At 50.3% G+C, this 26,702-nt stretch overlaps 4 protein-coding genes across 4 annotated transcripts; 2 read left to right on the plus strand and 2 right to left on the minus strand.

The window, feature by feature from the left end:
• The first annotated feature begins 8,368 nt into the window (after window positions 1-8,368).
• On the plus strand, window positions 8,369-10,549 carry SODALDRAFT_326538 (DNA repair protein RAD57). The gene has a single exon (XM_028610190.1). The coding sequence runs from the start codon at window positions 8,730-8,732 to the stop codon at window positions 10,224-10,226; it is 1,497 nt and encodes a 498-aa protein (XP_028470176.1). The 5' UTR covers window positions 8,369-8,729; the 3' UTR covers window positions 10,227-10,549.
• A 596-nt stretch (window positions 10,550-11,145) lies between these two features.
• Window positions 11,146-12,586, plus strand: SODALDRAFT_13730 (GTP-binding protein ypt1). Its single transcript, XM_028606757.1, has 5 exons — window positions 11,146-11,239; window positions 11,504-11,627; window positions 11,742-11,789; window positions 11,939-12,166; window positions 12,337-12,586. The coding sequence occupies exons 1-5, from the start codon at window positions 11,229-11,231 to the stop codon at window positions 12,532-12,534; spliced, it is 609 nt and encodes a 202-aa protein (XP_028470177.1). The 5' UTR covers window positions 11,146-11,228; the 3' UTR covers window positions 12,535-12,586.
• Window positions 12,587-14,307: 1,721 nt separating this feature from the next.
• SODALDRAFT_267070 (peptidase family M1) lies at window positions 14,308-17,339 on the minus strand (the record flags this gene model as incomplete). The annotated part of the gene is made up of 4 exons (XM_028607528.1): window positions 14,308-14,932; window positions 15,080-16,094; window positions 16,199-17,124; window positions 17,236-17,339. 4 exons carry the CDS (start codon window positions 17,337-17,339, stop codon window positions 14,308-14,310), a joined length of 2,670 nt encoding a protein of 889 aa, XP_028470178.1.
• A 2,178-nt stretch (window positions 17,340-19,517) lies between these two features.
• On the minus strand, window positions 19,518-23,293 carry SODALDRAFT_354513 (IQ calmodulin-binding motif domain-containing protein; the record flags this gene model as incomplete). Its single annotated transcript, XM_028613736.1, has 5 exons — window positions 19,518-22,661; window positions 22,743-22,831; window positions 22,951-23,006; window positions 23,104-23,193; window positions 23,265-23,293. The coding sequence occupies 5 exons, from the start codon at window positions 23,291-23,293 to the stop codon at window positions 19,518-19,520; spliced, it is 3,408 nt and encodes a 1,135-aa protein (XP_028470179.1).
• Between the last annotated feature and the right edge of the window lie 3,409 nt (window positions 23,294-26,702).

Genomic DNA, 26,702 nt, shown 5'->3' on the forward strand with positions numbered 1-26,702 from the left:
GTATTCACACCGATAGTATTTAGAAAACCTTTAGAAGGACCAGACGCACTAAGAGCGATAAAAATAGTTAAAAGCATGAAAAAACTACACGAAGAATTACGAACCGACCTAAAGATAGTCAGAACACGAATAAGCAGGTACGCGAATCAATCAAGGATTAAGGGACTAACCCTTTTAAGGGGGGACCGCGTCTACCTTATTCGAAAAAACGTTAGAATATAACGACTAAGCGATAAATTAGATTTTAAAAAATTAGGACTATTTAAAATCCTAGAGAAAAACTCAGATACGAACTATATTCTATCACTACCTCCGATAATAAGGATACATAATAACTTTTATATTTTACTATTAGAACTAGTACCTATAAACGTAAGAACCACGCGAGATATAATTATAGTAGATACTAGTAACGTATACGAAGTAGAACGAATCCTCGACCACCGAGAGACGCTAGACGGCACCGAATATTTTATAAAATAGAAAAATTACGACCACGGCGATAATACATAGGAACCCAGAACCAACCTAATTCATTATAAGTAACTCCTAAAGCAATACCGATAGAACTCTATTAGGACCCAGAACCAGACACCGCGGTCTACGTAAAATTAATATCCGAAAAATCACCTATATCCTGCGATAGGATTAGATTCTAGTTAATCGTGTTAACCGCACCCGCCGCTTATACATCGACCACCGCTTCGGACTCCTCGCGATCCGCCGCCTCTAAAGTATTAAGGGACTTAAGGCCACGGGCTACTATAGTTATACCCTTAGAACGAAGAGACTCCCTCTAACGACGGATTCGGGCTAGACGGGCTAAAGACTCAGAAGCTTCCTTCTATGCCTTCTCCAGCGCGCGATAAGCAGACAGAAGGGAAGCCTCGGTCACCTCTTCCTCCGTTTTAAGACGCTCTATTTCTTTATTAATACGTGTTACTAGGGAGAGCGGTTAATAAGAAGAAACGGCTCGCGGAGAATAGGAAGACACCTACGAGAAGATAGAGGGATACCTGAACTATCGCACGAGCGACCACGACGAATATATTCCCTATAACGAGAGATACTCTCGATTATAAGGTACCGGAAGCCTTTCGACTCGTAAAAGGAATAAGGCATAACTTCTACTCTAGAAAGCTTAATAGTACGTGATAACTTAATTCGATACTACGTTTTACGAGAAAGCTACGATTTCTATATATAACCGGATATAACGGTTAGCTATAAGAGAAAAGAAGAAGACCCGGGGGGTTATATACCCGGGGTAGGCGACCTATTTATATAACCGCTAGGATAGCGCTTAGAAGGGGGAAGGTAATATTACGGCTAGTAGACCTAATATACACTAAGGATATACTAGTTATAACGTACTAGGGCGGTTAGCGCACTAGGGCGTAACTAGAAGATAACTTAGGACGATATCACGTGCCGGGTCACGTGATAAATAACCGGTATAGTATATACCCGTATAGGGAACCTATTAGTATAGGAGGATCACTAGGATCACTAAGGGTCACTTAGTCCGAGAAGTGATCCGGCGTGATCCCGGACTAGGAGATCACCAGGACACCCGTGATCCCGTAGATATATATGCTAGTATATCCTAGGTCTTACTTCTGTTAGAGAATAAGATATCGATTAATCTAAGTCTTCACCTAGACTATTAGTCTACGCCTGACTCTACCTTATGAAGAAGACGCCTAGTCTTTACGACGTAACTACGACTAAACACTACGAACGATAGTTACTACTCTTTAGTTAACATCCTCTTCTTATTTTAAACTAAAACCTCGACGCCAGTCCCCTATCGTCCGCTATACTATAGAGAACCGGAAGCCGTCGTAATAATAGTAAGGGATTTAACGGGGTTCCGGGTTACGCTATCCTTACGCCGCCCCCGCTCCGCTCCCGTAGCGCCCGCCTTAGTCTAACTCTCCTACCCCTTTAGATACCTAGTAATAAAACCTCTATCACTAAAAGGGGAGCCGGTACTAGCGCCTATAAGGGTAAAGGGCTAGCTACCCCTTAGCCTTCCACTATAAGTTCCCCGCTCTATTATCGTCGCGCCCGCTTTACACCCCCGCTTCGTATTCTAACCCGGTATAGTCCGCCGCTACCCTTACTATCCGCTTATCGCCCTATACCTTATATATTATATCCCTAGTATAAGACTACTAGGCCGTACCCTGCTAAAACCCTCCTAGTATATAGTCCTGTCGTGTTCCCGCTACGTCCCCGTAACGCCCCTACTCCGTGCTATATTTACTAACCCGATTTAGAAGCCGGCGCCCGTTACGTTAAATATATTAATAGTAATCGTAGTAATAGCTATTACGCCCCGGTTTATCCCCGCTACGCCCTCGCTACGCCTTTACTCCTCTAATCCTTCTATTAGGTCCCCCCCCCCTATAATAATACTACTACCGCCCTTATCGCTGCCGCCGCCGCCGTCCACGCTGCCCCGACTCCCTTTATAGGTTTTTCCCCTTTTCCGTTATACCGTATACACTACGTCCTTATTACTAATCCTATTATAGAATATCCGGAAGTATTAGTAGGCGGTTACCCGCTAGACTCACGCCTTTTAGGTATACCGCGCCGCCCTCCGCTAGGCTAATAGTCTTAGTATAATCGCCGCCCCCGCCGCCGCGCCCCCGTAAAGCTATAGTAGTAACTACGCTTATAACGGCGAGATATTAGAGCTTATCCTCGCCTACCTTATAAGTTACCCCGCGCTAACCCTACGTCGACTCCGCTATTAACGCGTATTATAGGGTATCCCCGTCCTTTTATTAAGGGATCCTACGGTCTTAGCTATTAAGGATAAGGGTAAAAGTAAGGATAAGGTTATCCTAATAGATAGTAGAGCGATTAGCTCCGATAATAATAACGATAAGTCCGATAAGTATATAAATAAGGAGTAAATATAGCGCGTCCGTAGCGCGGTCGTATAATAGCTATTAATAAATATCTTACTCTCCCTTTACTTATTCCCTTTATAATCGTCTTTACCTCCTTTTATAGTCGTCTTCGCCTCCCCGTATCTATTCCCGAGGTTTTAGCGCTATAGAGGCTTTACTACGCCTCCGCTTTTAGTTATCGTGCTAGTTAGAAGTCTAAGAGGCGCTTAGTTTATAAAAACTATTTCGCGACCTTCCCCGCGGTCTCCTTACTCCGGAGCGCTAAAAGCTAGTCCTATTCTATTAGTAAGTGCGCGCCCGTATCGGCTGCGAGGCGCTTTTATATCTCCCCTAATATATCTTAGCACTATAATACGATATATTCCGCTATCTCCGGCCCTTTATCGGCGTACCGGTAACGCGGCGTCGCCGCTTCCGGCACGCCTTTTATAAAAAGGAAATAGCGGAGGCCTATTTTCTCTGTTCGAATCTAGGTAAGGATAAAACTCTATAGTTTTATAAGGCCCTTATACTTCCAAGCACCGCGTAGTCGAATTAAGGTATCCACGCTATGGCTACGCTACTATATTAGTATAGTAAGGTACGCTTTTACCGGTACGCCTATTCCTCTTAAAGGCGTTAGGCTAATTCCCTCCCGAGGAGCTAGGACTTAACCTCTTACTTTTATACCCCCTAGGACCTTAGGTAAGGCCTAACCCCTCCCCCGTATCTTCTACGCTATATAGCCGCTTCGGCTACTCGTTATACCTAAAGTATCGCTTACTCTATCTAAGTATCCTTTATCCGTAGCACCGCTTATATAGTTAGGGCGTTATAGTATAAGTTAAGGGGGGGGACCCCCGCCTTTATCATAATTACTTTTATAGCGGTAGCCCGATACGCGCCGGTAATAATATATAGGCATTACGCCTACTTACTAGCTAATCCTTTAAGAACTCTGCTCGGCTTCTCCCCTTTTTTTATTATTATATAGAAGGCCGGGGCCGCGTATAGTATAGCACTCCGGACTACTATTTAGTATAGTTTACGCGTATCCCCGATACGGTAGCCTTATACTAATACTACGAGGCGTATAAGGGCGTATTACTAGGTAAGGAGTTTAGCTTTAAGTTTCCTAATATAGGGACGGAATATAAGCTTTTAGTCGAGGATAACCCCTAAGACCTTTATTTCTCTAACTTACGGCGCCGGTACGCCCTTAAAGCGTAGTAGGAGCGGTAGCGGTTTTTATTTTCTTATAAAGTAAAGGAGCTTATACCTCTATAGCTTAAATCGTAGTCTGCTCCTCCGTGACTAACTTTAGTAGACTTACTATACCCGTTTAAGGTACGCCCGTAGTATGGCCTTATTACGTTTAAAGGCTATAATATTCGTGTTATCGGTAAAGCCGACTACTACGACCCGCGGTATCCGGATTAATTCCTAGTAAAGCGTCCTAATAAATAGTATAAAGAGGATCGGGGAGAGGGGGGATCCTTAGGAGACTCCTGTCTGGATTTCTACCTAATACGCCGTATCGCTATTAAAGCGTAGGCGCGCCGTGTGTGCTATAAGGTATAACTAGGTCTATTTTATAACCTAGTCCGGGAAGCCGTACTAGGCGAGGACTTTAAGGAGTTTTTAGTATAGTACTATATTAAAGGCGCCCTAGATATTAAGCTTTAATTACGCTATAGCCCCGCCGCGCTCCTATATAGTGTATACTCTTTCTATAATAGCCCTAACCGCTATTATCGTATCACGGTATCTACGATTACCTATTTATCCGGCGGGGAGGAGTTAGTATTCCTCCGCTATAATCGCGATTCTCCCTACTATTATCTTCTTAAGGACCTTCCCCGTTACGCTAACGAGTAATATCGGTCGCCACCCTAAGGCTATCGTATAAGCTTCCTTCGGTTTACCTAGTTTCTTAAGCACTATTACTTCTATAGTACGGTATTATTACGGGAAATATACGGCCTTAAGGCTCGCGGAGAAGAGTTATACTAATCGCCTATAAAGCGGTTAGCTATAGGCAAGTAGGAATCCATTTAGTAGGCTATCCTCCCCGGGTACTTTCTATTTTACTATTTATTATATAGCCTACTAGACCTCCTCTTCCGTGACCTTTTACGTAAATAGTATTACCGCTATCCTTAGCGCGCCGCCGATATGCCTACTTTCTATAGGGTATAGTAAGGGGAAAAACTTCTCTACGAGGATTATCGCTTTCCCGTTATATATTATTACGATTAGTCCGCCCACGCTACGCTATAGGGGCGGGATAGATAGGAGGTCTAGGGGTAGATAGCTTACTATCCAGGCCTAATATTATAATACCTAAAGGCTTTTCTAGTCTACTATTATTATATTAATAGCGCCGCGCTAGCTTTTCCGCTTCTCTATTCTAACTAGAATATTACGATATTTTTCTGCCTCCTTAAGTTTATTCTACTTACCGCGCGACCTCCGCCCGTAATAACGCTATGTTAGCCTTATTACCTCCTTATTCGCCTTTACTATCTCCTACGTCTACTATAACGGCCTATCGCGGAAGGCGGCTAGCTTACGGCGCGGCGCTATAACGTCTATAATACTAATAAGGTCCTATAGTATCTAATTTACTACCTAATCGATTACTTCCGAGGTAAAGGGTATTTCTCTATAATCTAGCCTCTAGGCCTCTCTCTAGGCCGCTTCCTAGTCTAACTTCCTCTACCTTTATCCTTTACTAGCGATATACTAGCGCGGTTATGCCGTATTAATATTAATTACCTAGGCTATATAGTCTAAGCCTATTAGGTCTAGATTATCCCCCTAGTATACGTATATAAGGTCCGCTAAGACGTAGTTAAGGTCTAGTATACTATACTATCGATTAATATCGGCTAAGGTCCTAATAATATATCCTTTTAGGGTTATAAGGTCGAGTTACTATCGGTGCGCGAGTATAATAAAGTCTTCTAATTATCTTTCGTATCTATTATACTCGTTCTAAAAGGGGGTTTTTAGGTTAAAGTCTCCTACTAAGATAATACGCTACCGCTCTAGTTCCGCTATAAGATTATATATCGGGGTCTTTTACTCTCCTCCCTTATAGTATATTAAGTATACTACCTATATATTTATCTCCTACTATTATATCCTAACTCTAATTATAGCCTAGGCCTAATCCTTACCTATATGCTATATAAACGCAGCGGCCTTATACTACTTATATATATAAAGCAGGGCGCGTCTACTCCCCTATACTATTCTATAATTATATCCCCTTAAGTAAATCGGGTTCTTCCTTTTATTTAACCCGGGCTTTATTACTATTATTATATTATACCCGCTACGGTTATAGAGCACCTACTATACTCTATCCCGCTATCCCCTTATATTCTACTAAGCGATTCTAATTATTTATCTTAGGCGGCTATACTGCGCTCGCTTCGCTTTATAGTTACGCCTTAAGTATAGCCCGGGGGTAAGGGGTAAGGCTTTATAGGGGCTAGAAAGTAATATTAAAAGTAAGAAACCTTATAATATTATTATCCTGTATAGGCGTAAAGAGGGCGGTACACAATTTAAGGAGGATATTCCGCGACCCTAGGGGGCGTCCTTTTTATTTTCTCTTTTTCTCGGGCGGTTTAAGGACTATTATCGTGTTTAGCGACGCCGTGAAGACGCTACGCTCCCTCTCCGCCCTATATTTCTTAAGTTAGCTAAGGTTAAATCCCCTTACCCTATTAGTGTATACCTCCCTAGTCCGCGCCCTTTCTTTTACTTTACTTAGGTATTCATTATCGAATACCGCGTACGGCCCCTTATAGGCGGCGTAACGCCTTCTCTTCGGGTCTATCTTAGCCTTATACGCCGCGAAGCCCCCTTAGTACGCTAACTCTATACCACTATAATATCCGTATAGCGCTTTTATCGCCTAGTATTAACCTACTTTATATCTAAAGTTAAGGTATTTAAAGTACCGTTATAGGGAGATCTTAGGGTTATAGAGTTTATTATTATAGTGTCTGTAATTAAAAAAGACTCCCTCCTTTATTAATCGCTCCGTGTCCTCGGGGCGGGTAACCTCGATAATTAGTAGCACTATCCGCGCTATATTATTCCTAGGTTTCTTAGCCTTAATCCGGGTAATCATCACGTTATTCTATAGCCGAAGTTCTTATAGCGCTATATCGAGGTCATAAGTTAGTAGCTACGCTATCGGTATTCCTTTTACTATAACTTAGTACGTTTTCTCGTGTATTATAGCTCCTATACCGAATACGCCTTTAACCTAATTATTCGCGTTCGCTATCTACTATTCGTTCCTATACTTAAATATAAGAATCACGTCGCCGCTTAGGAGTTATCGTGCGGCTATTATATCTATATAGCGGGTAACTTAATTATCCGCCTTAGTAATATCTTATAGGGTTCGGCTTTTAAGGTTAGTCTTAGCGTCTCCGTATTGGACTATTAGCTCTTAGGCATATTAAGTAGGTATAACCTTTACTAGTACTATCTTAATACGTTAACGCTACATAGGCGTACTCCCTATTACCTAAGCGTAGGTCTTAAGTCCTGCTACTCCGAGTAGTTTTATTAGTATACCCTTAATCGCTTATTAGATCGTGTCGGTAAGCCTTTTAGTTCTAAGGGGGGGTATATTACTACCGGGTTATTAGCGTAGCGGCTTCCCTATAATAGTCTTATAGTATTATATTTAAAGGATCTTCTATACTAGCTTTAGCGCCTTATTAGCATTTACTCTGTTAGCTAGTAGTCCGGAAAATTAGGTACGTAGTTTTTATAGTACGCTTTCGGTACGCCCGCTTAATGCCTAGGATTTTTAGGGCTTTCTCGGGGCTACACGCCCCGGGTTAGTTCTAGTCATCGTATTCTAGGCGCTCTATAGTGGTATACCGGTATCGCGTTCGGTTAGCCCTACGGGCCGCCCTATAGTATATAACTCACCGCGCCCTCTACGGTCTCGCTATAATATCGGTCTCCGGTACTTTTAAGGGCGTAAAGTCCGAATCCGATATCAGAATTAATTTTATTGATAATACGGCACCTTAGGGGCACTTTCGGCTTAACGATGCTTGTTTATTATTATAAAGTAACGCTACCTGTTGATATTTTAAGTATTAGGATTAAGTGTTAAGATTAAGTTATTTACTATATTACCTACGACTTTTTATATAATATATATATATAAAATGGGTGCGGTATATATACATCTTGATGGTGGCGTTATGGCCCTACTATAATGTCACGTGTGAGGTCTCGATATTAAAACGTGAGGTCTCCCTATTGAGTCCCTAATTAAGGTGAGGTGGGCACCTTTAAGGGGCTAGTACTCTCGGCGCATCTCATAGGCCGACCATCCACTGAAGTGGAGCCCCGAGGTCTTCGTACCATTACCTTATCCGCGATTCAATATCGAGACGTCGTCTGTTAACCAACTTCGCTGTTGTTCTTAAACTTTGGTAATGGACCGATTGCATGAATCCCTGAGCTTTCTGCCATCGGTTTCTGTCTGACCTCCGAGAGTCGACCTCGTCACTCTCAACCCCAGGTCAGACGTTTGGCACCCAGTTCGACAGCCTGAAAATCCACGTTTCTTCGATTGATTCGCTCTATATGCTTCATGGCTATTCGCGGTATTCAGTTGCTTCTCGACATTCAACCCCCCTTTTTTTTCTCACTGTCTTGAAACTCGCTTTATTCTATCTTCGCAAGTTCCGGAGACGGCTCTCTCTTGATACAGCACACCGCTTCTAGAAAGAATATGCTTTTCTCCGTCCACCTCCACTCGCTCTCGCCTCTGGTGCCATGGCAGACCTCCACGAGGTCCTTCCGCGCTTTCCCCAAGGGCAATATGCCCATCTCTTCCAGGCTCTCGACAGGCATGAGCTGACGACCGTGGATCTACTGACCATGGAGGCCGCCGACATTGGGAAAGCTACCCAACTTCCACTATTGGAGATACAAAAAATACGCAACGCCGTCACGGAAGCCCTGCATCGCGACCTTGGTGTCGCGGGCGTCCCCTCGGACACCCATACCCCGTTAAGAAGTTCCCTCACGGATTTAACCACGAAAACGGCCTTCGTCAGCACACTAGACGATGAACTAGATGGGGCCCTCGGCGGGGGCATCCCGACAGGCTACATCACGGAAATCGCGGGCGAGAGCGGCGTCGGCAAGACCCAGTTTCTGCTCCTCCTCCTTCTGGCCGCCCAGCTTCCCCCGCCCCATGGCCTGGGCCGGCCCGCCCTCTACCTTTCCACGGAATCGTCCATGCCCACCAGCCGTCTTCTACAGATGCTCAGAGAACACCCTCGCCTCGCCCACCTCCCGAAAGGCGCCCGGCCGTCTCTCGACGCCATCGCCAGCATGGACATCCCGGACCTCGAATCCCAAGAACACATCCTGCGCTTTCAGGTGCCCGTCGCCGTTGAGCGCCACAACATCGGCCTCCTCGTCATCGACTCCGTCGCCGCCAACTACCGCGCCGAGTTTGACCGTAGCGCTGCTGGCACCAACCACGGGTCCACCATGGCCGCCCGCTCCAAGGACCTCGTCCGCCTGGGCGCCCTGCTCCGCGCCCTGGCCCAGCGGTTCAACATGGCCGTCGTCGTCGCCAACCAGGTGGCTGACCGGTTTGCCATACCCCCCCCGACACACCGCCCCCTGGGAACCCCTACCCCTACTCCCGCGCGGTGTAGGATGCCGCAGGAAAGCCCGCTCGCTTCGCGGAGCAAGGCCCTCTCGCCGGCCGCCGCCAACGAAGAGATCGAACCGACGTCATCCATGGCGGAGCGTCTCCAGTTCCTCTCCAGCATGCCGGAGCCGCTTGGTCCCGAGGATGCCGTCGAGCCGGCGCCAGCCGCGCTGGCCTTCGACCACCAGCAACGGTGGTTTACGGGATGGGGCGATGATCCGTTGGCGGACCACGGACTGAAGACACCGAGTCTCGGTCTGGTATGGTCGGCGCAGATTGCATGCCGCATCGCGCTTCTCAAGAAGCCGGTCTACGGCGTGCATCGCTTCTTGGAAGACGAGTCGGGTGAGCTGAGGGGAGGGGTGCCGACTCTGAAGAGCTGGAGGCGCTGGATGAAGGTCGTTTTCGCGCCACACGTGCGTCCTACGGGACAGGGATTGGAGGGCGCGGTGGAGTATGAAGTAACTCGGAGCGGGATACGCTCTGTGGTCAAGGACGGAAAGAACGTGGAGGGAAAGAAGAGGGCCGGGCACAATGAATCAGACAGCCAACAAAGGGCGGAGGAGGAGGAGGAGGAGGAGGACGACGAAGATGACGACGAATAAGCATGAGAGACGTGATATAGAGGACAGATGACGAAGGTAGACAAAGGTGTACTCTGTACCCTAAGTAGGTAGGAAACATTGGTTGGTCCGTCGAGACGGGATGGGTGCCTGTCTCTCATTGAGGTAAACCCCAAAGGAACAAGTCTTTCCAAAGGAACACCTTGAACAGGGTGCGTGGAAAAAGGTAATTACATCATAACGTGTAACCTTTATCGCGAATGTTGAGGGAGCAGAGTTACGGAGTAATCATTCGTGTGTTGATTGTCACTGTCACAAGTATGAATGGATACGGATATGGAGTCCCTAATTATGGATAACCCGCGTATTAATAATAAATACATACCTTGGACTTATAACTTAAGGTATACATCGAAGTCAGCATCTTGCTTCCAGGTTGATGCCCTGCCATAAGTGACCCAGACATGCAGATGTAGAGTATGATGCACTGGATGTATTCTGGTTGTCTCTGGTATGAGACGGCTGATCCCTCTGTCAAGTTGCTGTAAAAAGAAGAAAAAAAGGAGATGAAGAAGAAGAACGAGAAAAGGAACATGACATAAAACGTGAAACAAAAGGAGAGAGATCCTTACCATTCCCTCTTACTCCGTATTATCTACGAGTCGAATTCCTCCAATCCTGCCACACGAACCCAAATCACGTGCTTCATTTACCGACCCACCCCGAGGTACTCATCTGACAGCGTGGTACGAAGTACTTCTACCAGGACGAGCGAGGACGCCTCTGGTTGACGTAGCAGCCTGCCTCCACTATCTCTGGAACCTGACGGACCTTTTGACCTTTTTGACCCTTTGACCTTCCCGCCTTCCATCACTTGATCTCCTTTCTCCGACCTCTTACCATCACGACAGCCTTTAAATCATCAACCAAACCCACAACCAACACCCTTTGCCCTTCTTCGACTTGCGCATCTCAATCCAGTCTCCCCCGTAATCCTCGAACAACCATATTTCGCCAGCCGCGATTCCGGTTTAACCTTTCATCATGAACCCCGAGTGGTACGTGTCACCCTGCACCAGCTCTCTCCGTCTCTCTCTCTCTCTCTCTCCCTCTCCCTCTCTCTCTCCCCTCTCTCCCCTCTCTCGCGACAACTCCGTGTTTAATGTCCTTTGATAGTCGAGTTAAACTAACTGAGGCTTTTCCCTCACCGTATAGAGTACTTCCATGGCCGCCCCCGATCTCTTCACTTAATCTGTCGAAGCCTCCGTCGCTTTCTTCTCCTTACATTTCGCCAACAATGCAACTAACCCGATCCCCAGATACGACTATCTCTTCAAGCTTCTCCTCATCGGTGACTCCGGTGTTGGAAAGTCTTGCCTGCTGCTGCGGTTTGCCGACGACACATATACCGAGAGTTACATCTCCACCATCGGCGTTGACTTCGTACGAACTGCTCTCCCCCCCTCCCCTCCACTTTCTCTTTTTCCAGCCATAATATATCGGTCTTGGATACTGGTGCTGCCTGGAAGTCCCCGCTGATCATACTTTTTCGTGCAGAAAATCCGTACTATTGAGCTCGATGGAAAGACCGTGAAATTGCAGATCGTGAGTCCCACCGCCAAACCTCTGCCGAATTACTATCCCCCCAGTCGTCGACCAGATATATTACTCTCTTTGTCACTTTATCCTTCATCAAATTTCGGATTGGATGACGGATCTTGCTGACAACTTGTGCTTCTTTGGCGCATTTTTAGTGGGATACTGCCGGCCAAGAACGCTTCCGGACCATCACCTCGTCTTACTACCGTGGCGCCCACGGTATCTGCGTCGTCTACGATGTGACCGACATGGACTCTTTCAACAACGTCAAGCAATGGCTACAGGAGATCGACCGCTATGCCACCGAGGGGGTTAACAAGCTTCTCGTTGGTAACAAGAGTGACATGTCGGACAAGAAGGTCGTCGAGTACACCGTCGCCAAGGTAAGCTTCACCCGTCATTCGCTCTTTTTACCTAGCCTGGTCTTGGTTGGCACAAAAGCGTTGCTTGCCATACATGTCAGCGGCGTCTGATTTAGACGAATCACCGACTGTCATATCGCGCATCCCCGGTAATCAAGCGAGCAAGCCGCTAACTTCCCTCTCCCCTACAGGAATTTGCCGACAGCCTGGGCATCCCATTCCTCGAGACTTCGGCCAAGAACGCGAGCAACGTCGAACAGGCCTTCCTGACCATGGCCCGCCAGATCAAGGAGCGGATGGGTACCACCACCGCCAACAACGAGAAGCGAAGCGTGCAAGTCGGCCCTGGACAGAACGTCTCAGCGTCCCAGGGTGGCGGCTGCTGCTAAGTTGAACGCCCCCCTGACAAGCTTGAAGCGCTTTCGTCCTTGCGCATATCCTTACCCCGGCGTGTGCTCATGTTTTCTTTTCTTGGCGTGAATGCGGTTTTCCTTACAGAGAAGCAGAGAAGACGGACATGACTCTTATCGCGGCCGCCTTGCAGACAAAGGGAGGGAGATAAAGATGGGCAATTTCATTATTCATAATTTTTCTCGAGAGGTGTTGGGAAACGGTTTGGGATCTGGAACCGGGCTGCGTCTTTTTTCTCATTCGCTTTCTTTTCCTCCATTGACGGTGCTTCCCCTCTTTACCTTTTAGTTGCAGGTAGAATTGCTGCGGCTTTCTCTTCCCTCCCCCCCTTTTTCGCAGGACGCGGTGGCTTCGTTCAGGGCTTTTCTCCGTGGGAGCTTATCCCCCCGTCCTCGCCACGCGACATAGACGAATCACATTTTGCTTTCGAGTCCTCGTCGGCTTTTCGACCGCAGCGCTTCGACTTTTTTTTCGCATGATATTTGTTCGCGTTTGGCTTCGGCTTCGCAAGATCATCGGCCCGCCAGCATAGCCCTCGTCAACGATATTCTGCACAATGGAACAACTTGTGCGAAAGCCAACAGGATTCGAAAGGGGGGAATGTGACGGAACCGCGGCGGGAACCCGGAAGCCTTTTTTTTTTGCCTTTTTCTAATGCCAAGGGTCTCTGCGTGTTCTTCGTGTTTTGCCTTGCCGTGGAATCTGCATGTGGCGCGAGCGGGGACCATACGTATGATCATCTGGGTCAAGTTAAGGCGATACCGGGCAAATAGGGACGAAAGATGAAGGGAACGTTGGAACTTGTTAAAGCATATATTTCCGAGGGGAAGCGTCACGAAACGAAACTGGGGGAAGTAACGAGACAAGACAGCACTGGTGTCATGGGTCTCGGGTCTCCGTCTCATGAAACTCATCTCTTTTCCCAGCCATCCTTTCTTCTTTTTTCCCGGTTTGTTCTACCCTTCCAAATTTTCTCTTTTATACTTAACAAGGCCAATATATTTTGTTTGCCCGTTCCTTTTCCTTTCCCTTTCTGTTTCTTCTTGGCCCCAACAGTCCGCCTCTCTTTGCTGGGTTCCATCACTGCGTAGCCGCTCCAGGAGGTATAGGGTTTATCTTGATACGGAGACTGTCAACTAGACCATGCTTTTCTCTAGGGTGCTTCGATCCATTTATAATCCGTTATCGTGTTCCCCTGACTGACTATATCCCATACCGGTGTGGCTCGTGGCCAGCACAGAGCATCGCAATGTGTTTGGTCAGAGGCGAGGCTTCGGCTTTGCCTTAAAAGCCAGACGTGCCATTTCTTATTCGCTTTGAAGATTGAACGTGTATGCACATGGTGATCGGGTTGGATTGTCAAGTCCCCAACGAAAGGGTTACCCAGTACGAGTCTCCCGCTGAGATCTCCCGGTGAAGTCTCCCGCCGCTGTAGTCTCCGGAAAAGAAGCATCGCCACTGCCTAAGAAATTTGCGACGGCTTACTAGAATATCCTTGGTCCTGACTTGGCTGTATCATTCACTATGATCGACGCTCAAGGCGACGTATATTAAAAGTTGAGTATCGTAGAGCCTACCCCGACTCATTTTCCATGTCATCCATCTTGCAGCGGCAATTTTCGGCCTCACTACTTCTTCACATCACAGAAATCCACATTGGCCCGAACCTTAACCTTCGTTGACCTCGGACAGCTGTCTCGAAATCAATGCCATTTATCATGTGTAGGCAATAGTAGTACACGCAACTCTCCTTACGCGGAAGAGTAGCCATTCGCAACAAGCCACTCCTTGAGCGCCGTGGCATCCCGCTGTCGGTACGCGGCCCGGCCTCGAATTTTGTCCTTGACCGTCTCGAGCGTGCGGTTGAATGCGCTGGTATCCTTGTCCTTGAAGAAGGCCTCCAGGTCGCCGATGACGGACGTGTCGGAGAACTTGGACAAGGTCATGTTCACAAAACGGTCCACGACGACGGCGTTGCCCAGCTTGACGACGTTGGCGTCCCAGTTCTCCTTGAGATAGCGCCACTGCAGGTGGCGGGCGGCCGAGTTGGCCGCCAGGCTCGAGCCAAGAACGTGCATGTCAGAGGAGGGGACTGATTCGGAGGCCGGGGCCGGGGGCGACTTGTTGAAGAGGAACGGGAGGATGGTGGACTGGATGAGACTCTCATCGCGGGCGGCACCGATGGCGCTGAGGCAGACCTCCTTGCCGTCGATGGCGGGGGTTGTGAACCACTCCTTCTTGAGCACTTCGACGGACTTGACAGGGTCATTCTTAACGGCCGCACGGTAGATAGGCGTGCGGAGGTTGGGCGGCAAGGGGTTAGACTGGGGCGACTCAACCCAGGCAGACCAGCGCTTGAGGGCCTCCTCGGTAACGCTAGATGTTCGTCAGCAAAAAGAAAAAAGAAAGAAAAAAGAAAGAAAAAAGAAAGAAAAAAGAAAGAAAAAAGAAAGAAAGAAAGAAATGGTCGTGAAATTTGATTTCGGGGAGAAAATTTTAAAGTTGAGAAAAGAGGAAGCATACCCAGGATGTCCGTTGACGCCGGCAGTAAGGATGAGGCGCTTGCGAAGAAGTCCGGTAAGATAGCTCTCACCCTCGGTGGCCTCCCAGCCGACCTTGGCGACGGCTTCGTCAATGAGCTTGAGAATGAAGGTCTCCAGACCCTGCTTGATGACTTCGTCGTCGCCAAAGATGGACTTGATCAGCGCAATCGAGTCGAGCACTTGGCTCCAGACGAGATAGTTATCTTCCTTGGTAAAGCCCTGAACAAAGGACAAGAGAGCGGCGGTGGTACCGTATCCCGAGAAGGCAAGGTCGGCGGCAGAGCCGATGGTGGCAATCTTGTCCTCGGTGGTCAGGCGGTCTAGCTGCTTACCGAGCTTAAGAAGTCGCTCGGCGGGGTAGTTGACGCGGTAGAAACCGGACGCACCCGAGTTGAGCTTGTAGAACTCGGTGTTGATATCGCGGATGACATCCTGTTTCTGCTCGAGGCCGAGAGAGGTGATGCCCTGAGTACCTTTCTTGCCCTCAAGCTCTAGTGGAACCCACCAAGTTGTTTGGTCGTCTTCCGGCTTGACATCGCCGGTCGACAGGAAGCGCGACTGCTTGACGGTGATCTGGTCGGGTTCCTCGGTCACAGTGAGTACGGGATGGCCGACCTTGGAGATCCACGGGCCCATGAGCATGTGCACGTCCTGGCCAGATGCCTCGCTGAGAGCATCCCACAGCGCCTCCGTCTTGGCATTGCCGTACTCATGCTTTTTTAAGTAGTTAGAGACGCCCTGGAGGAAGGTGTCGACGCCGAGATGATTGGCCAACATGCGGATGGCGGAGCATCCCTTGAGATAGCTGATATGGTCAAAGATCTGGTTGACATCAAGGGCGTCCTTGACAGGGACATGGATGGCATGGCTGGCACGGATGCCGTCGAGCTTGAAGGCCATCTCCATGCCCTCGGTGACAAACTGAGGCCACACCTGCCACTCGGGGTGGAGGTAATCCGTGGCATGCCAGCCAACCCAGGTCGCAAAACCCTCGTCTGTATCAAACTGGTTAGCAGTGAAGCGTGAAGAGCACTCGAGGTAAATAATTCAGGAATGATGATAAAGAAAGGGAGAAAAAAGGAGAAAAAGGGCAACGTACTGAGCCAAAGCTCGTCCCACCAGTCCATAGTGACCAGGTTGCCGAACCACTGGTGTGCAAGCTCGTGGGCAACGACGTAGGCGACGCGGTTGGCATAGCGGGGTTCGGAGGTCTTCGGATCGTACAGCACAGCCGTAGTGCGGTAGGTCACAAGACCCCAGTTCTCCATGGCGCCGGCTGTGAACTCGTGGACGGCGAGGAGGTCGGCCTTGGGCAGAGGGTAGTCGATGCCGAAGATGTCAGAGAAGTAGTCGATGATCCTGGGAGCGTGCCACAGGGCCCAGCGGCCTTGTTCCTTGAGACCGCGAGTGGTGTAGACGCGGACGGGGAGCTGCTTGCCGTTGTACTTGCGTTCGGTAAAGGCCTCGACGTACTCGAAATCACCAATGGCCCACGCCAGGAGGTAGGTGCTCATCTTGGGGCTCGTCTCGAAGGACACCAGCTTGTAGCCGTCTCGACACTTCTGCGTTCCCTTGACGGGCATGTTGCTCAGGGCGACCAATTCGTTGGGGATCTCGAGCTCGACGTCGAAAGTGGCCTTGAGGCTGGGTTCGTCGAAGCAGGGGAAGGCGCGGCGGGCATCGCAGGCTTCGAACTGGGTGCTGAACATGTAGTGCCACTCGTCATCACGGGGCACGGCCTGGGACGGAGTAGCGGCGGGCTTGTACTTGGAGCGGTAGAAGCCGGCCATGTCGTTGTTCAGGATACCCTGGAAGTGGATGAGGACGGAGGCTTTGGGAGAGGCGGGAATGTCATCAGAGAAGGTGATGGTGGCGCGTTGCTTCTTTTCATCGTGGGCGATGTCGGCCGACTCGAAGGATTCGCTGGTCTTTCCCTGGACAACGGTGACAGTGGCCTTGGAGAGCTTGAGCTCGACGGCGTTGATGACGATCTCGCGGGTGGGGTTGGTGACCTCCAGGTCAATACTGATTGGTGTTAGTGGCCTGCATGGGCATGTTGTCGCACCCTACATTGTCCACACGGCTTTTCCGAAGCGGAATCGGCGAATGAACACGGGAGCAAGATAAGAGACATACCTGACGGTGCCCTGGTACGTCCAGTCCTTGAAGTTCAGGTCTCTGAGAGACAGAGCGTAGTGGGTGGGCTTGACATTCTCGGGAAGAGTATCGCGGTCCGCCATGTTTCCAAAGCTGCTGGCGTATATGGCCTTGTCGGAGGTGCTGATGGTCGAGCAATAGGGGCGGAGAGCGGTGGCAGTTGAGGAGCTCGGTCTGTCGGCGATGCACTGTGAGCGAGTCGAACAAGAAGACGAGCAAAGGAGCAAACAACACCACTCGTGAGGACACAACGGAGAGCTAGGGATGGACAGATTTCAACTGACCAGTTTTCACTGTAGCGAACACCAACAGGCAGGTATAGGTAGTTCAATGCAAGGGGAGGAGAGAGGAAAAGCGAGGAGGCAGACGACGGGAAAGAAGAGGAGAAGGAGACGGCGGCACGGGGAAGAACGAGAAGGAAGAGACGGAGTACTTCGTAGGTAATGATTGCTGGACTGTAGGTAAGGTAGGTAGTGGGATGACAAAGATGAATGATGATGAGGATGCGGGGCAGATATGGTCTATACCTAGCCTAGGTAGAGGGGAAAAGGGAGGAGGAGGTCGAAAGGAGGGGCAACACGGATGCACCTGCAAGCTGAACGATTGTCTTGTCCACCGTGCAGTGCAGTCCTCTCAGAGCCCCTCAGAACCCCTCACCACTCCATAGGTCCCTCAATGACGCTAACACAGTACCGCTGTGGGCAATCGCGTAACATATGAAGTGGCGCTAACTGCAGCTCTCCACAGGTACCGACAACAACAACAATAACAACAACGGCCCCGCCACGCCGTTTGAGGGTTGCAGCAGCTGCAGCCGCTAGAAACTACCTGGCCGTCCCAAAGCCCCCCGAAGGCTCACTTGAGGCTTTCATTGGGTGGCAGCTTGAAAGGGAACAAATGCATCATGAGCATACCTAAGGTATACTTCGTACACCCAAAGAGACAACTCACTCGGTTACTCCATACGTACTCGGGGGGAGAAGCCCGCGGACTGCAAGAGCGCATAAAGAGCAGTGGAAGAGTAGAAAAAAAGCAAAAGAAACAACTCGCCGTCAAATACACATACCTTGTCCTGGACTTGGTCTTCGACCATACGTTTACCGGGCCCAAAGACGACGGGGACTGTCCATCGCGAGTAGGAGAAACAAAGGAGCGATCAAGAGAAGAGAACGAACGACGGGAAGAAGTGGAATCAAGAGACGATGTGCCCCTCCACCTATACCCGTGTCGTGATGTAGAGCAAACGGACAATGGGCCGGATATGGAGGACCAAGTTCTCACCATCCACGTCCCTGGCGATTTGGATGAGGTTCCTCGCCCCAGGCTGCCGCTGCAGGCCCGCAGAGCGAACCGCTCGATCACAGCCATGGGGACTAATGGCTTGCAGCGTCCTGGCTATCGACCAGAGGCTGTCTTGTTGTGGATCTTGGTACGGATGAAGGTAAAGGGTTTGTATCGTCTTGTTCGCCAACGCAAGGGGCCGAAATATCTTTCGAGACCCAGTGACTTGTATAATTGTTTAATTGATCGTCTCGCACTGCGATTGGGTCAAAGATTCCCGACTAAGGTGCCTTACCTAATACAACAGAGCCCCACAACAGCTGACCGAGCTTCACCGACGACACCTCAAGACTTGCCCAGGTATCAGCATCCTGTTCTGGTGAGACCTCACATGCACCCATTCATGCGCCTGTAATAACACGATACATGCATTCGAGGCAGAGATTCCATGGGACATGCAGTGTACGCTTATAGGGTGTATTCTTGCTGGCCGTGAAAGCTAAAGCAAACCAGAGTGAAAACCATCGCTGTATGTCAAAACAGAAAAGAACCAAAAAGCAAAAGCGCAAGGGCGCATCCAAGTCCAAAAGATGCCCCTGGCTTGCGACGCTTATTCCTCGAGACAAGCTCTCGCATCCCATTCTAACCTGACGTTCCATTTCCCGCTGCCCGCCCGCGGCATGAAAAACCAAATGCACACATACCCATGCCATCCGCATCCAGCCCAAAACACAAGTAGCCGGTGTCGCGAAGAGAGAAACAGCCGTCCAACGCCCGAAAAAAAGAAGAAAGCTGACCATGCCGTAGTTCCCACGACCCAAACATAGACGCTTTCTCTCGCAGCCTGACAGCGTCATTCTAACCCATGTTCTCAAATGATCAAATGAAACAAAAAGGTGGAAACCCCGAAACCAAGAGGCAAAGGAGAAGGGAAGAAAATGGCGACACCCGCGCCGGATATAGGCTCCTCCTCGTTGCGCCTAAGCATCCGTACCGCTCATGGCCGAAGAGGCACCATCCTCTTGCTGCACCTTCTGCGCAACCGCCTCCCACCACTGCCCATGCGCCGCGCGATCCACCGCGCCGACCTTGGCAATTTCGTCCACAATCTCCCGCACCTGGGGCGCAAATTCCGCCAGTCCTAGGCCCGCGAGCCTCTCCCCCGCCGTGCTGGCCGCTTTGATCTTCTCGCTCGCCGACCCGGCCCCCAGCCGCGCGAACATATGTCCCCGGAGTCGCGAGAGCAAAAGACGCAGCACCGGTTCGCGCGGTTCCTCGCCCTTTTGCATGTAATCCTGGCTCGCGTGCAGCACCTTGGTGACCAGTGCCCTCAGATGCGTCTTGGTCACCGCCGGCATGCTTCGGCCGCCTTCCAAGGCCGCCATGATCCCCTGCACCGCCGTGTCGATGTTCTCGTGGTTCGCCTCCAGCACGGTCGTGACGCGCGTCGCCTCGGCCTTCCAGGGGCTCCGCACATCGCGCTTTAGCATGTTCTTGCACTGCAGCAGGATGGCACCCGCGGTGATGATGCGCTGCGTCGCCGACGAGAGCCGCTGCATGCGCTTGTAGTCCAGGAGGAGCATCTCCGGCACCGTCTCCTCGTCGACGGGCAACGGCTGCGTGAACAGGTCCACCAGCATCTGCGCGTAGAACTTGTCCGCCGTGGGACGGCCCTTGGGATGGTTGACCGCCTCAGGGTCGCGTTTGCTTGTCTCGGCAAGGACCTTGGAACGCGCCGAGCGCCAGGCCGTGACCGCTGCTGTCAAGTCCCATGCGTTGTCCTCCATATCCTGGGCGAACCTCTTGGCTTCGTATTGCGGCGCCGCTTGAATGAGCTGCGGTGCGGCCATGGACAGCATGTAATTAACATAATCGCAGAGCATGAGATCGACAAACTCAGTCAGTGCCTCGACGCGGCCCACCAAGTCTCCCTGCTGCAGTTTATTCTCGATCAGATCTTTGCATTCGTCGTCGCGATACGGTGCACAGAGTTTCGGCAGGAGATGGGATATGCCGGCGAAGAATTTCTCATAGGAGAAACTTCCCACTTGAAATTGTCGTTCTGCAAGCTCCACGTCTAAAACCTCCCCGATCGTCTTGTGCATGAAGCCTCCAGGTTTGACCAGGCGCTGAAGGGAGTCCTTGAAATACTGCATCATCACGGTAAAGTATTTGAAGCCATTGTCGGCCAGACCGGCCTCCAGATTGAAACGCATGGCAAAGAATACGGGCCTCTGATTGATGGCCCTGTGTTCGCGGTACTCTGCTGGCGGAATTCGATACTCCTGGTTGATGGCTAGCTCGTGGACGACGACCCGGTTCCGAGGCAGGAGACCGCCAAGTCCGGGCCCCAGGGTGATGGGCTGTGGAGGCCGTTGGTGTAGCTTAGGCGGTGAGCTTGACGGAGTGGCCGGCGGTGTCAGCGTCTGCGTCTGAGGAATGGGAGCAACGAAGCTCTCGGCCGTGGCCGTGGCCGTGGCTTCCGAGTTTTCCATTACGCGCGGCTTCATGTCGCCCTTCGGCTTCGTGGCCGCGCGAGCCAGCTTGGCCTGCCGCAGGGCATCCGATATGAGCTTCTTGCCCCTCTCTGGTCCTGCAAGCTTCTTGATTCTCACAATCAGCTTGACTTGGTTGTCTTTTATGCTCTCCCTGTATGCCTCCGCCGACGCCCCATCCGTGCTGTCCTTGACGGTTTGCCAGATCATCTGCAGCTCGACAAACTGCATGACCATCACCTGAACCAGCGAGTCGGAGTCACGGGATTTCCAGGCTATGAAGGCGTTGTGGAAAGTAGCGTAGACTTCGGGAAGAGACCTTTGGAGTGCGGGAGGCGCCGTATAGTAATTGGCAGCGGTCAAGTGGGACGAGATGTTCTCAAAACAGATGAGCAAGTCCCTGGCTTTCGCCACGAGGTCCTGTAACTGGGGATTAGCAAGGTCGTCATGGGGCATCGGCCGAGACAGCTGTGCTCCAACCTGCTCCTGCTCGCCCGTGCTGCTGTCCTTATTGCTGAGCACCTGGTTCGGGTGACCAAGAATGAGAAACGCGCTGAGAAACGTCCGCAACGCGGCCATCTCGTTGACCGAGCCGCTGTCGCCCTCTCGAAGACCACAGATGCGAAGAATCCTGGAGGTTTGTAGGAGAACCCGCTCTTGGGCGAGCAGCTCGACGACGTGGTCAAACGAGGTATCACGAATACCCTCGACGGTCAAGCCGAGTTCATTAAACTCGGTCAGAGCCTTCCTCCGTAGCATGGCTCGCCACCACCATTGAATCTTGCCAGCGGCGACATCCTCACTGTACTTCGGCGCCCGCTTCTCCTTCGCGGAGGCCTGCACGTCCCCCACCGTCTTCTTGTTGTTGAGGCTTTGTCCCCGAACGCGCTTAGATGCGCACCGGTTCTTGAGCTCCTCGCGCCTGCGGTCGGCCTCGGCCATGCGCTCTTCCATCCTGGCTCGAACCCTAGCGAGTTCTCGTTCCCTCTTCTCCTTCATGCTTTCCGCCACCGCCTTCGCTTTCCTGACATCCTCTGCGCAGGAGGCAACGATTTCAGCCAACTTCTTTTCGCGCGCCTGTTGAGCTGCAAGGGCGCGTTCTTCTAATGAGGAGGTGCCGCGTGGGGCTGCTTTGGCGAGGGCAGCGCGAAGTCGGACTTTCTCGGCATGCGCGGCGCGGTCTGCAAGACGGGCTTTACGGTCTTCGAGGAACGACGTGCGACGTAGGTGATGCGCGATATGCTTGCTCTGGGGGCCTCCCGTGTGATGGGAGTACGCTTGGGCTGAGGAGCATCGCGAATGAACAGAGGAAATCGAGTTACGACGTGAAGACGCTGCCGATTCTTTTCGTCGGTTCTGTGTCGGTCTGTAGAAAGGCGCGGCGATGCGCGGGGGTGGCGGTGGCGATGAATAAATACAAGATGTGTCGCCGTCATGGCCCTCATCCTCGTCCGGTGTGGGAGGCATCGTAAGACTGACTTCTTGCTCGCTGCCTTCTCGGTTCGAGAAGGGGGATGCAACGTCGTCACTCGCATTGCGCTCGAACTCGACATCGGCGAGTTCAGCGTCCGGCGTATTCATGGTGGTCATATCGGAAATACAATCGATAAAACGGCGTCGGAGTACGTTCTGACGAACAGAGGGCTCGCAGGATCGATGGTATGGATTTCAGATCGCGACAAAAAGCGCGTGGTGAGATCAGAGACGTACGGGGCGGATTTTCAAGGTTATTTTCTGCCTCCTGCAGTTGAAATGCAACGGGTTTTGCAAACGATGCGAGAAGCCCAAATGCAGCGATGCTGTCCGCTCGCAGTTTATCTATTCTCCCTTGGGACAAATAATCGGGAGGGCGCAGCGAGGAAGGACAGGGATGAGCTGGTAGGGGGACGAACAGAAATGATGCAAACGAATGTGCAACCCTCGAAGAGGATACAAATCCCGAAATGAAAAGAGGACGAGACGGGGAGAATGGCACTACAAGGCCCGGAAACGACGAAGTGAAGTTTGAGTCAACAAAGATTTATGCTAGGGGCAAAAAAGAAAAAAAGGAAAAAAGGGAAAAAAAAAAAACTGCCTAGTCGACTCGATGGGTACCTGCCATATCCGTCTGGACGGAGTTGAAATGAGGAACAGAACGCGAAAGTTGCAGGACCGGACCTGCCTGGTGAAGGAAAGGCTGGGTTGGTAAAAGGATGACGGAACGGAAGCTTCCAGGGCTTTGCTTATGTGTACTTTCGTACTTTACCCGATGTAGTTGTCATGATCGCACTTCGCACTTTGTAGATCTGCTGATGTAATCCAACTATTTGAGTTGCTAAGCCACGACTTGAGTAACAGTTCGTTGAAAATGCAACCACCAACGCAATCTCCACCTGTTAGTGTGTCTTTTTTCTCTCCCAAGCAGTATTTTACTTTGTAAGTATAGGAAGACTGCTGCGGGTTCCAATATACTTCACCTAATGATCAAGATGGCTTGTTCTCCATTATCTTACCTTTACAAAGCTCGAGACATGGCCAATGGAGGCCCACGAAGGATCTGTACGAAGTATATTTGATTCAGCGTTTCAACCAGCGTGTCGGTTTCAAATTTCGTCCAGCGTGTCCGTTGCTTAATAAAGGTAAGGAGCACTTCTGTTCTCAATTATCGTTATGATCCGCTGTCCGAACTCGGAAGTCATTCTTATTTATTCGGTACGGCGTATCCGCATTCTGTCGTCAACCCCATATCACGTGATACTACCACCTGGCTTGTTCGATCGCAGTTTCACGACATAACCCTCCTTCGAGACTACCTTACAGTTCAACTGACCATTGCCCCCCCTGCTGACCTGACCATTGCCCCCCTGCTAGCGTAAAGTTCACCTGACCTGACCATTGCTATAGCCTCTAGACCTCACCCGACTATTGCCAGTACCAATGGTCGGGTAAGGTCCACGGGAAAAATAATAAAAATAATAGAAATAATAAAGGGGATTACACTAATAACTAGGTCACGTGATATATTAGCACCCTTCCACCCGCTAACCTACTAATAACCAGGTCACGTGATATATCAGCACCCTTCCGCCCGCTAACCTCACCCGACCATTAGTACTGGCTTAGCGAGTAATGGTCGGGTGAGGTCTAAAGGCTATAGCAATAGTCAGGTCAGGTCAGATCTACGCTAGCAGGGGGGTAGCACAGGGGCAATGGTCAGGTCACTAGGGGGGGCAATAGTTAGTTGAACTGCAACCTCCCCTCGTTCCGGGTCGCATCATGTTAGGTGGTCCGTGGCGGGTATTTTGAAGCTACCGCGATACACTTTGGACGATTTTCATCATAAATTACCTACACATAACCAGTCCACCGATCAAGATATTCAGCATCAGATTCTCTGGCTTCTTAAAACGGATTCACATTTTACCTCAACTATTTATCTAACTAAGGTGAAGGGAAGCCACGATTGCCTCATGAGAATAACATGAATCTACTTCATACTCCGTACTGAATACGCATCCGTTTGTAGTCTCCGAGTTTATCAAGGTTAATAAAGTTGTTAGAACGGCCTCTATAAGGACAAGTCACGCGACACTACAGTACTAGAAAAGGAACAGGCCGCTAGGATGGAGACGGTGCTTCGACTTGGCTATCCCAGTAGTCTGTAGAACATTGCTTTCTTATGGGCTATCGGTGGCTCGATCTCTTGGTCGGATAAATATCTCATACCTACCTAGATGGCGGTATCCTACTTGGGTTTCCTCGATGATGGCTAGAAAACATCCACAGGAAAAACTGTTCAATGAAATAAGCATCGACAACGGCATGGAACAAAGTATGCTTTGCTAACACGGTATCACACGAAATACTTCTTGAAGATTCAGGCCTTTCTCCCATTTTCCCCTCCCTCCTTAGTTTGGCCACCTGTTCCGATAATAAAGTGCTGGTTGTGACAAGTATGCACCTCATACGCGCCACTACGAAGTAAATCTTTCTCGTCTACAAAGACAAAGTATGGCAATTCTGCGGAGTACAGACACAGAGGGTTTTTGATACGGAGCCAACGCTCATCTATCCGTAACCATCCCGAATTGGAGGCGGATGTCAACCATGAGCTTTGGGGTTCCCGACAGCACGGCGTACATGGCGGGGAGCCGGGCGAACCCCCTTCCCGCCTGTGTCAGAGACTAGCTTGGCGTGTGGTGCCAAGCCCCTGGGCCAGCTCTAGATCGCCATGAGCGACGGCACGTCCCAGTTTCCGCCGGTCAGTCGTCCCCCCTTCACCGGACTCAACGCCACAATGCCATGGCAAAGGATGAGGGGGTTTCGTTTCGAGACCGACGGACGGGACACCAAGTCGCTTAGCTCAGTCAGGAATGTAGATTGGTCAAATCGTACGGTAAATCCAGCCAGCCCCTCGAGGGTAAGGGACAATGACAATGGCTCGGGCAAGGAACAAAAAAAAAAAAAAACGTGGCATCGGGGATAGTGTCGGAGAGCTTGGACCTATTAAAAAACAGGAACGGTTGGCAAGACCGAATTTCAAGTTTAGCTTGCCTGCAAGCACGCCGAGGTGTGGGAAGACCCCTCTTTGGCGCCTCATCAAGCCCCTGATGAGCGATTCAATATCCGCTTCCCTCCAAAGTGGGAAGAAATCACAGCAACGACATTCTACGACTATCCGTACTTCGTCCGAAGTACGAGCGAAGCACATAATGCTGCTCATCTTTTGGTGGCTGAGCTCGTGGGAATGACGTCACGATGACCACGGACCTCTAATAACAAAGAAGCTTAAATCCAGGAGCCTGTACTTCGTACAAACACTGTAAAGGTACCTACTACCGAAGGTAGGTAAGATGGATGTCTCACAGATATCGGTAAGTGCAGAACATAGGTACGTACCTTACCTAAAGGGGTTCTATCTACCTAGATTAGGTAGTCCGATGTGCGAAATACAGGTATATAGCAACGTGAAGCGCATGACGACAAAATGGGGTGATTTTCCACTTAATTCTTCCCACCCCAACCGGCACTAAAAATGTTTGAACTGCGGTAATGGATCCCTTAAATGGATATTTGTGTCAAATGTCTCGCCCTGCGGTCCTTTACACTGTACAAGGTCAATTATGTACTCGGAGACAGGGAGAGCGCGCGGGGTCGGACCCCCATTTATCCTCAGTATTCCAGGCCAGGCAAATCGCGAACATGCTTCGTGAGGCGTCGAGGGGCAACCACCCTCACTCGGTGAGACGAGTGTCGATCGGGTGTTCTAAAGCGATCCAGAACACGGGGTCGGCAATCTCGTAGACATGACGGACGGCTGCCGTGAGGAAGACACGGGTGAGTACGAAGAATGAGGAAGTACGGATACAAGTACGTCAGTACTCCACGAATGTCGCACTTTGTATCCATCCTGCTGGACCGAGTGAGTCGTGCTCGCGAGCCGTGAGAGTACTGAGTAATTAGGGGTGGTCGAGTTACCACGGGATTATGTAAGGAGGGTGGTTAGTGGGTGCATAAATGAAACCATGGAACATGCCGCTTCTCCGTCCGGTAGCCTGGGACAGGTTCGAGCTGAAAGGGGTCGGAAAGAATGTAGCCCGTGGTTTGACTACATAGTACGGGATGATGCGATTTGGGAATACAGAGTGGTTTGGCGGTGAAGCACGTATTGCAACGACGCCTGCTTGCCCG

The sequence above is a fragment of the Sodiomyces alkalinus genome (assembly GCF_003711515.1).
Source record: "Sodiomyces alkalinus F11 unplaced genomic scaffold SODALscaffold_1, whole genome shotgun sequence".
Taxonomy (NCBI): Eukaryota; Fungi; Ascomycota; class Sordariomycetes; order Glomerellales; family Plectosphaerellaceae; genus Sodiomyces; species Sodiomyces alkalinus.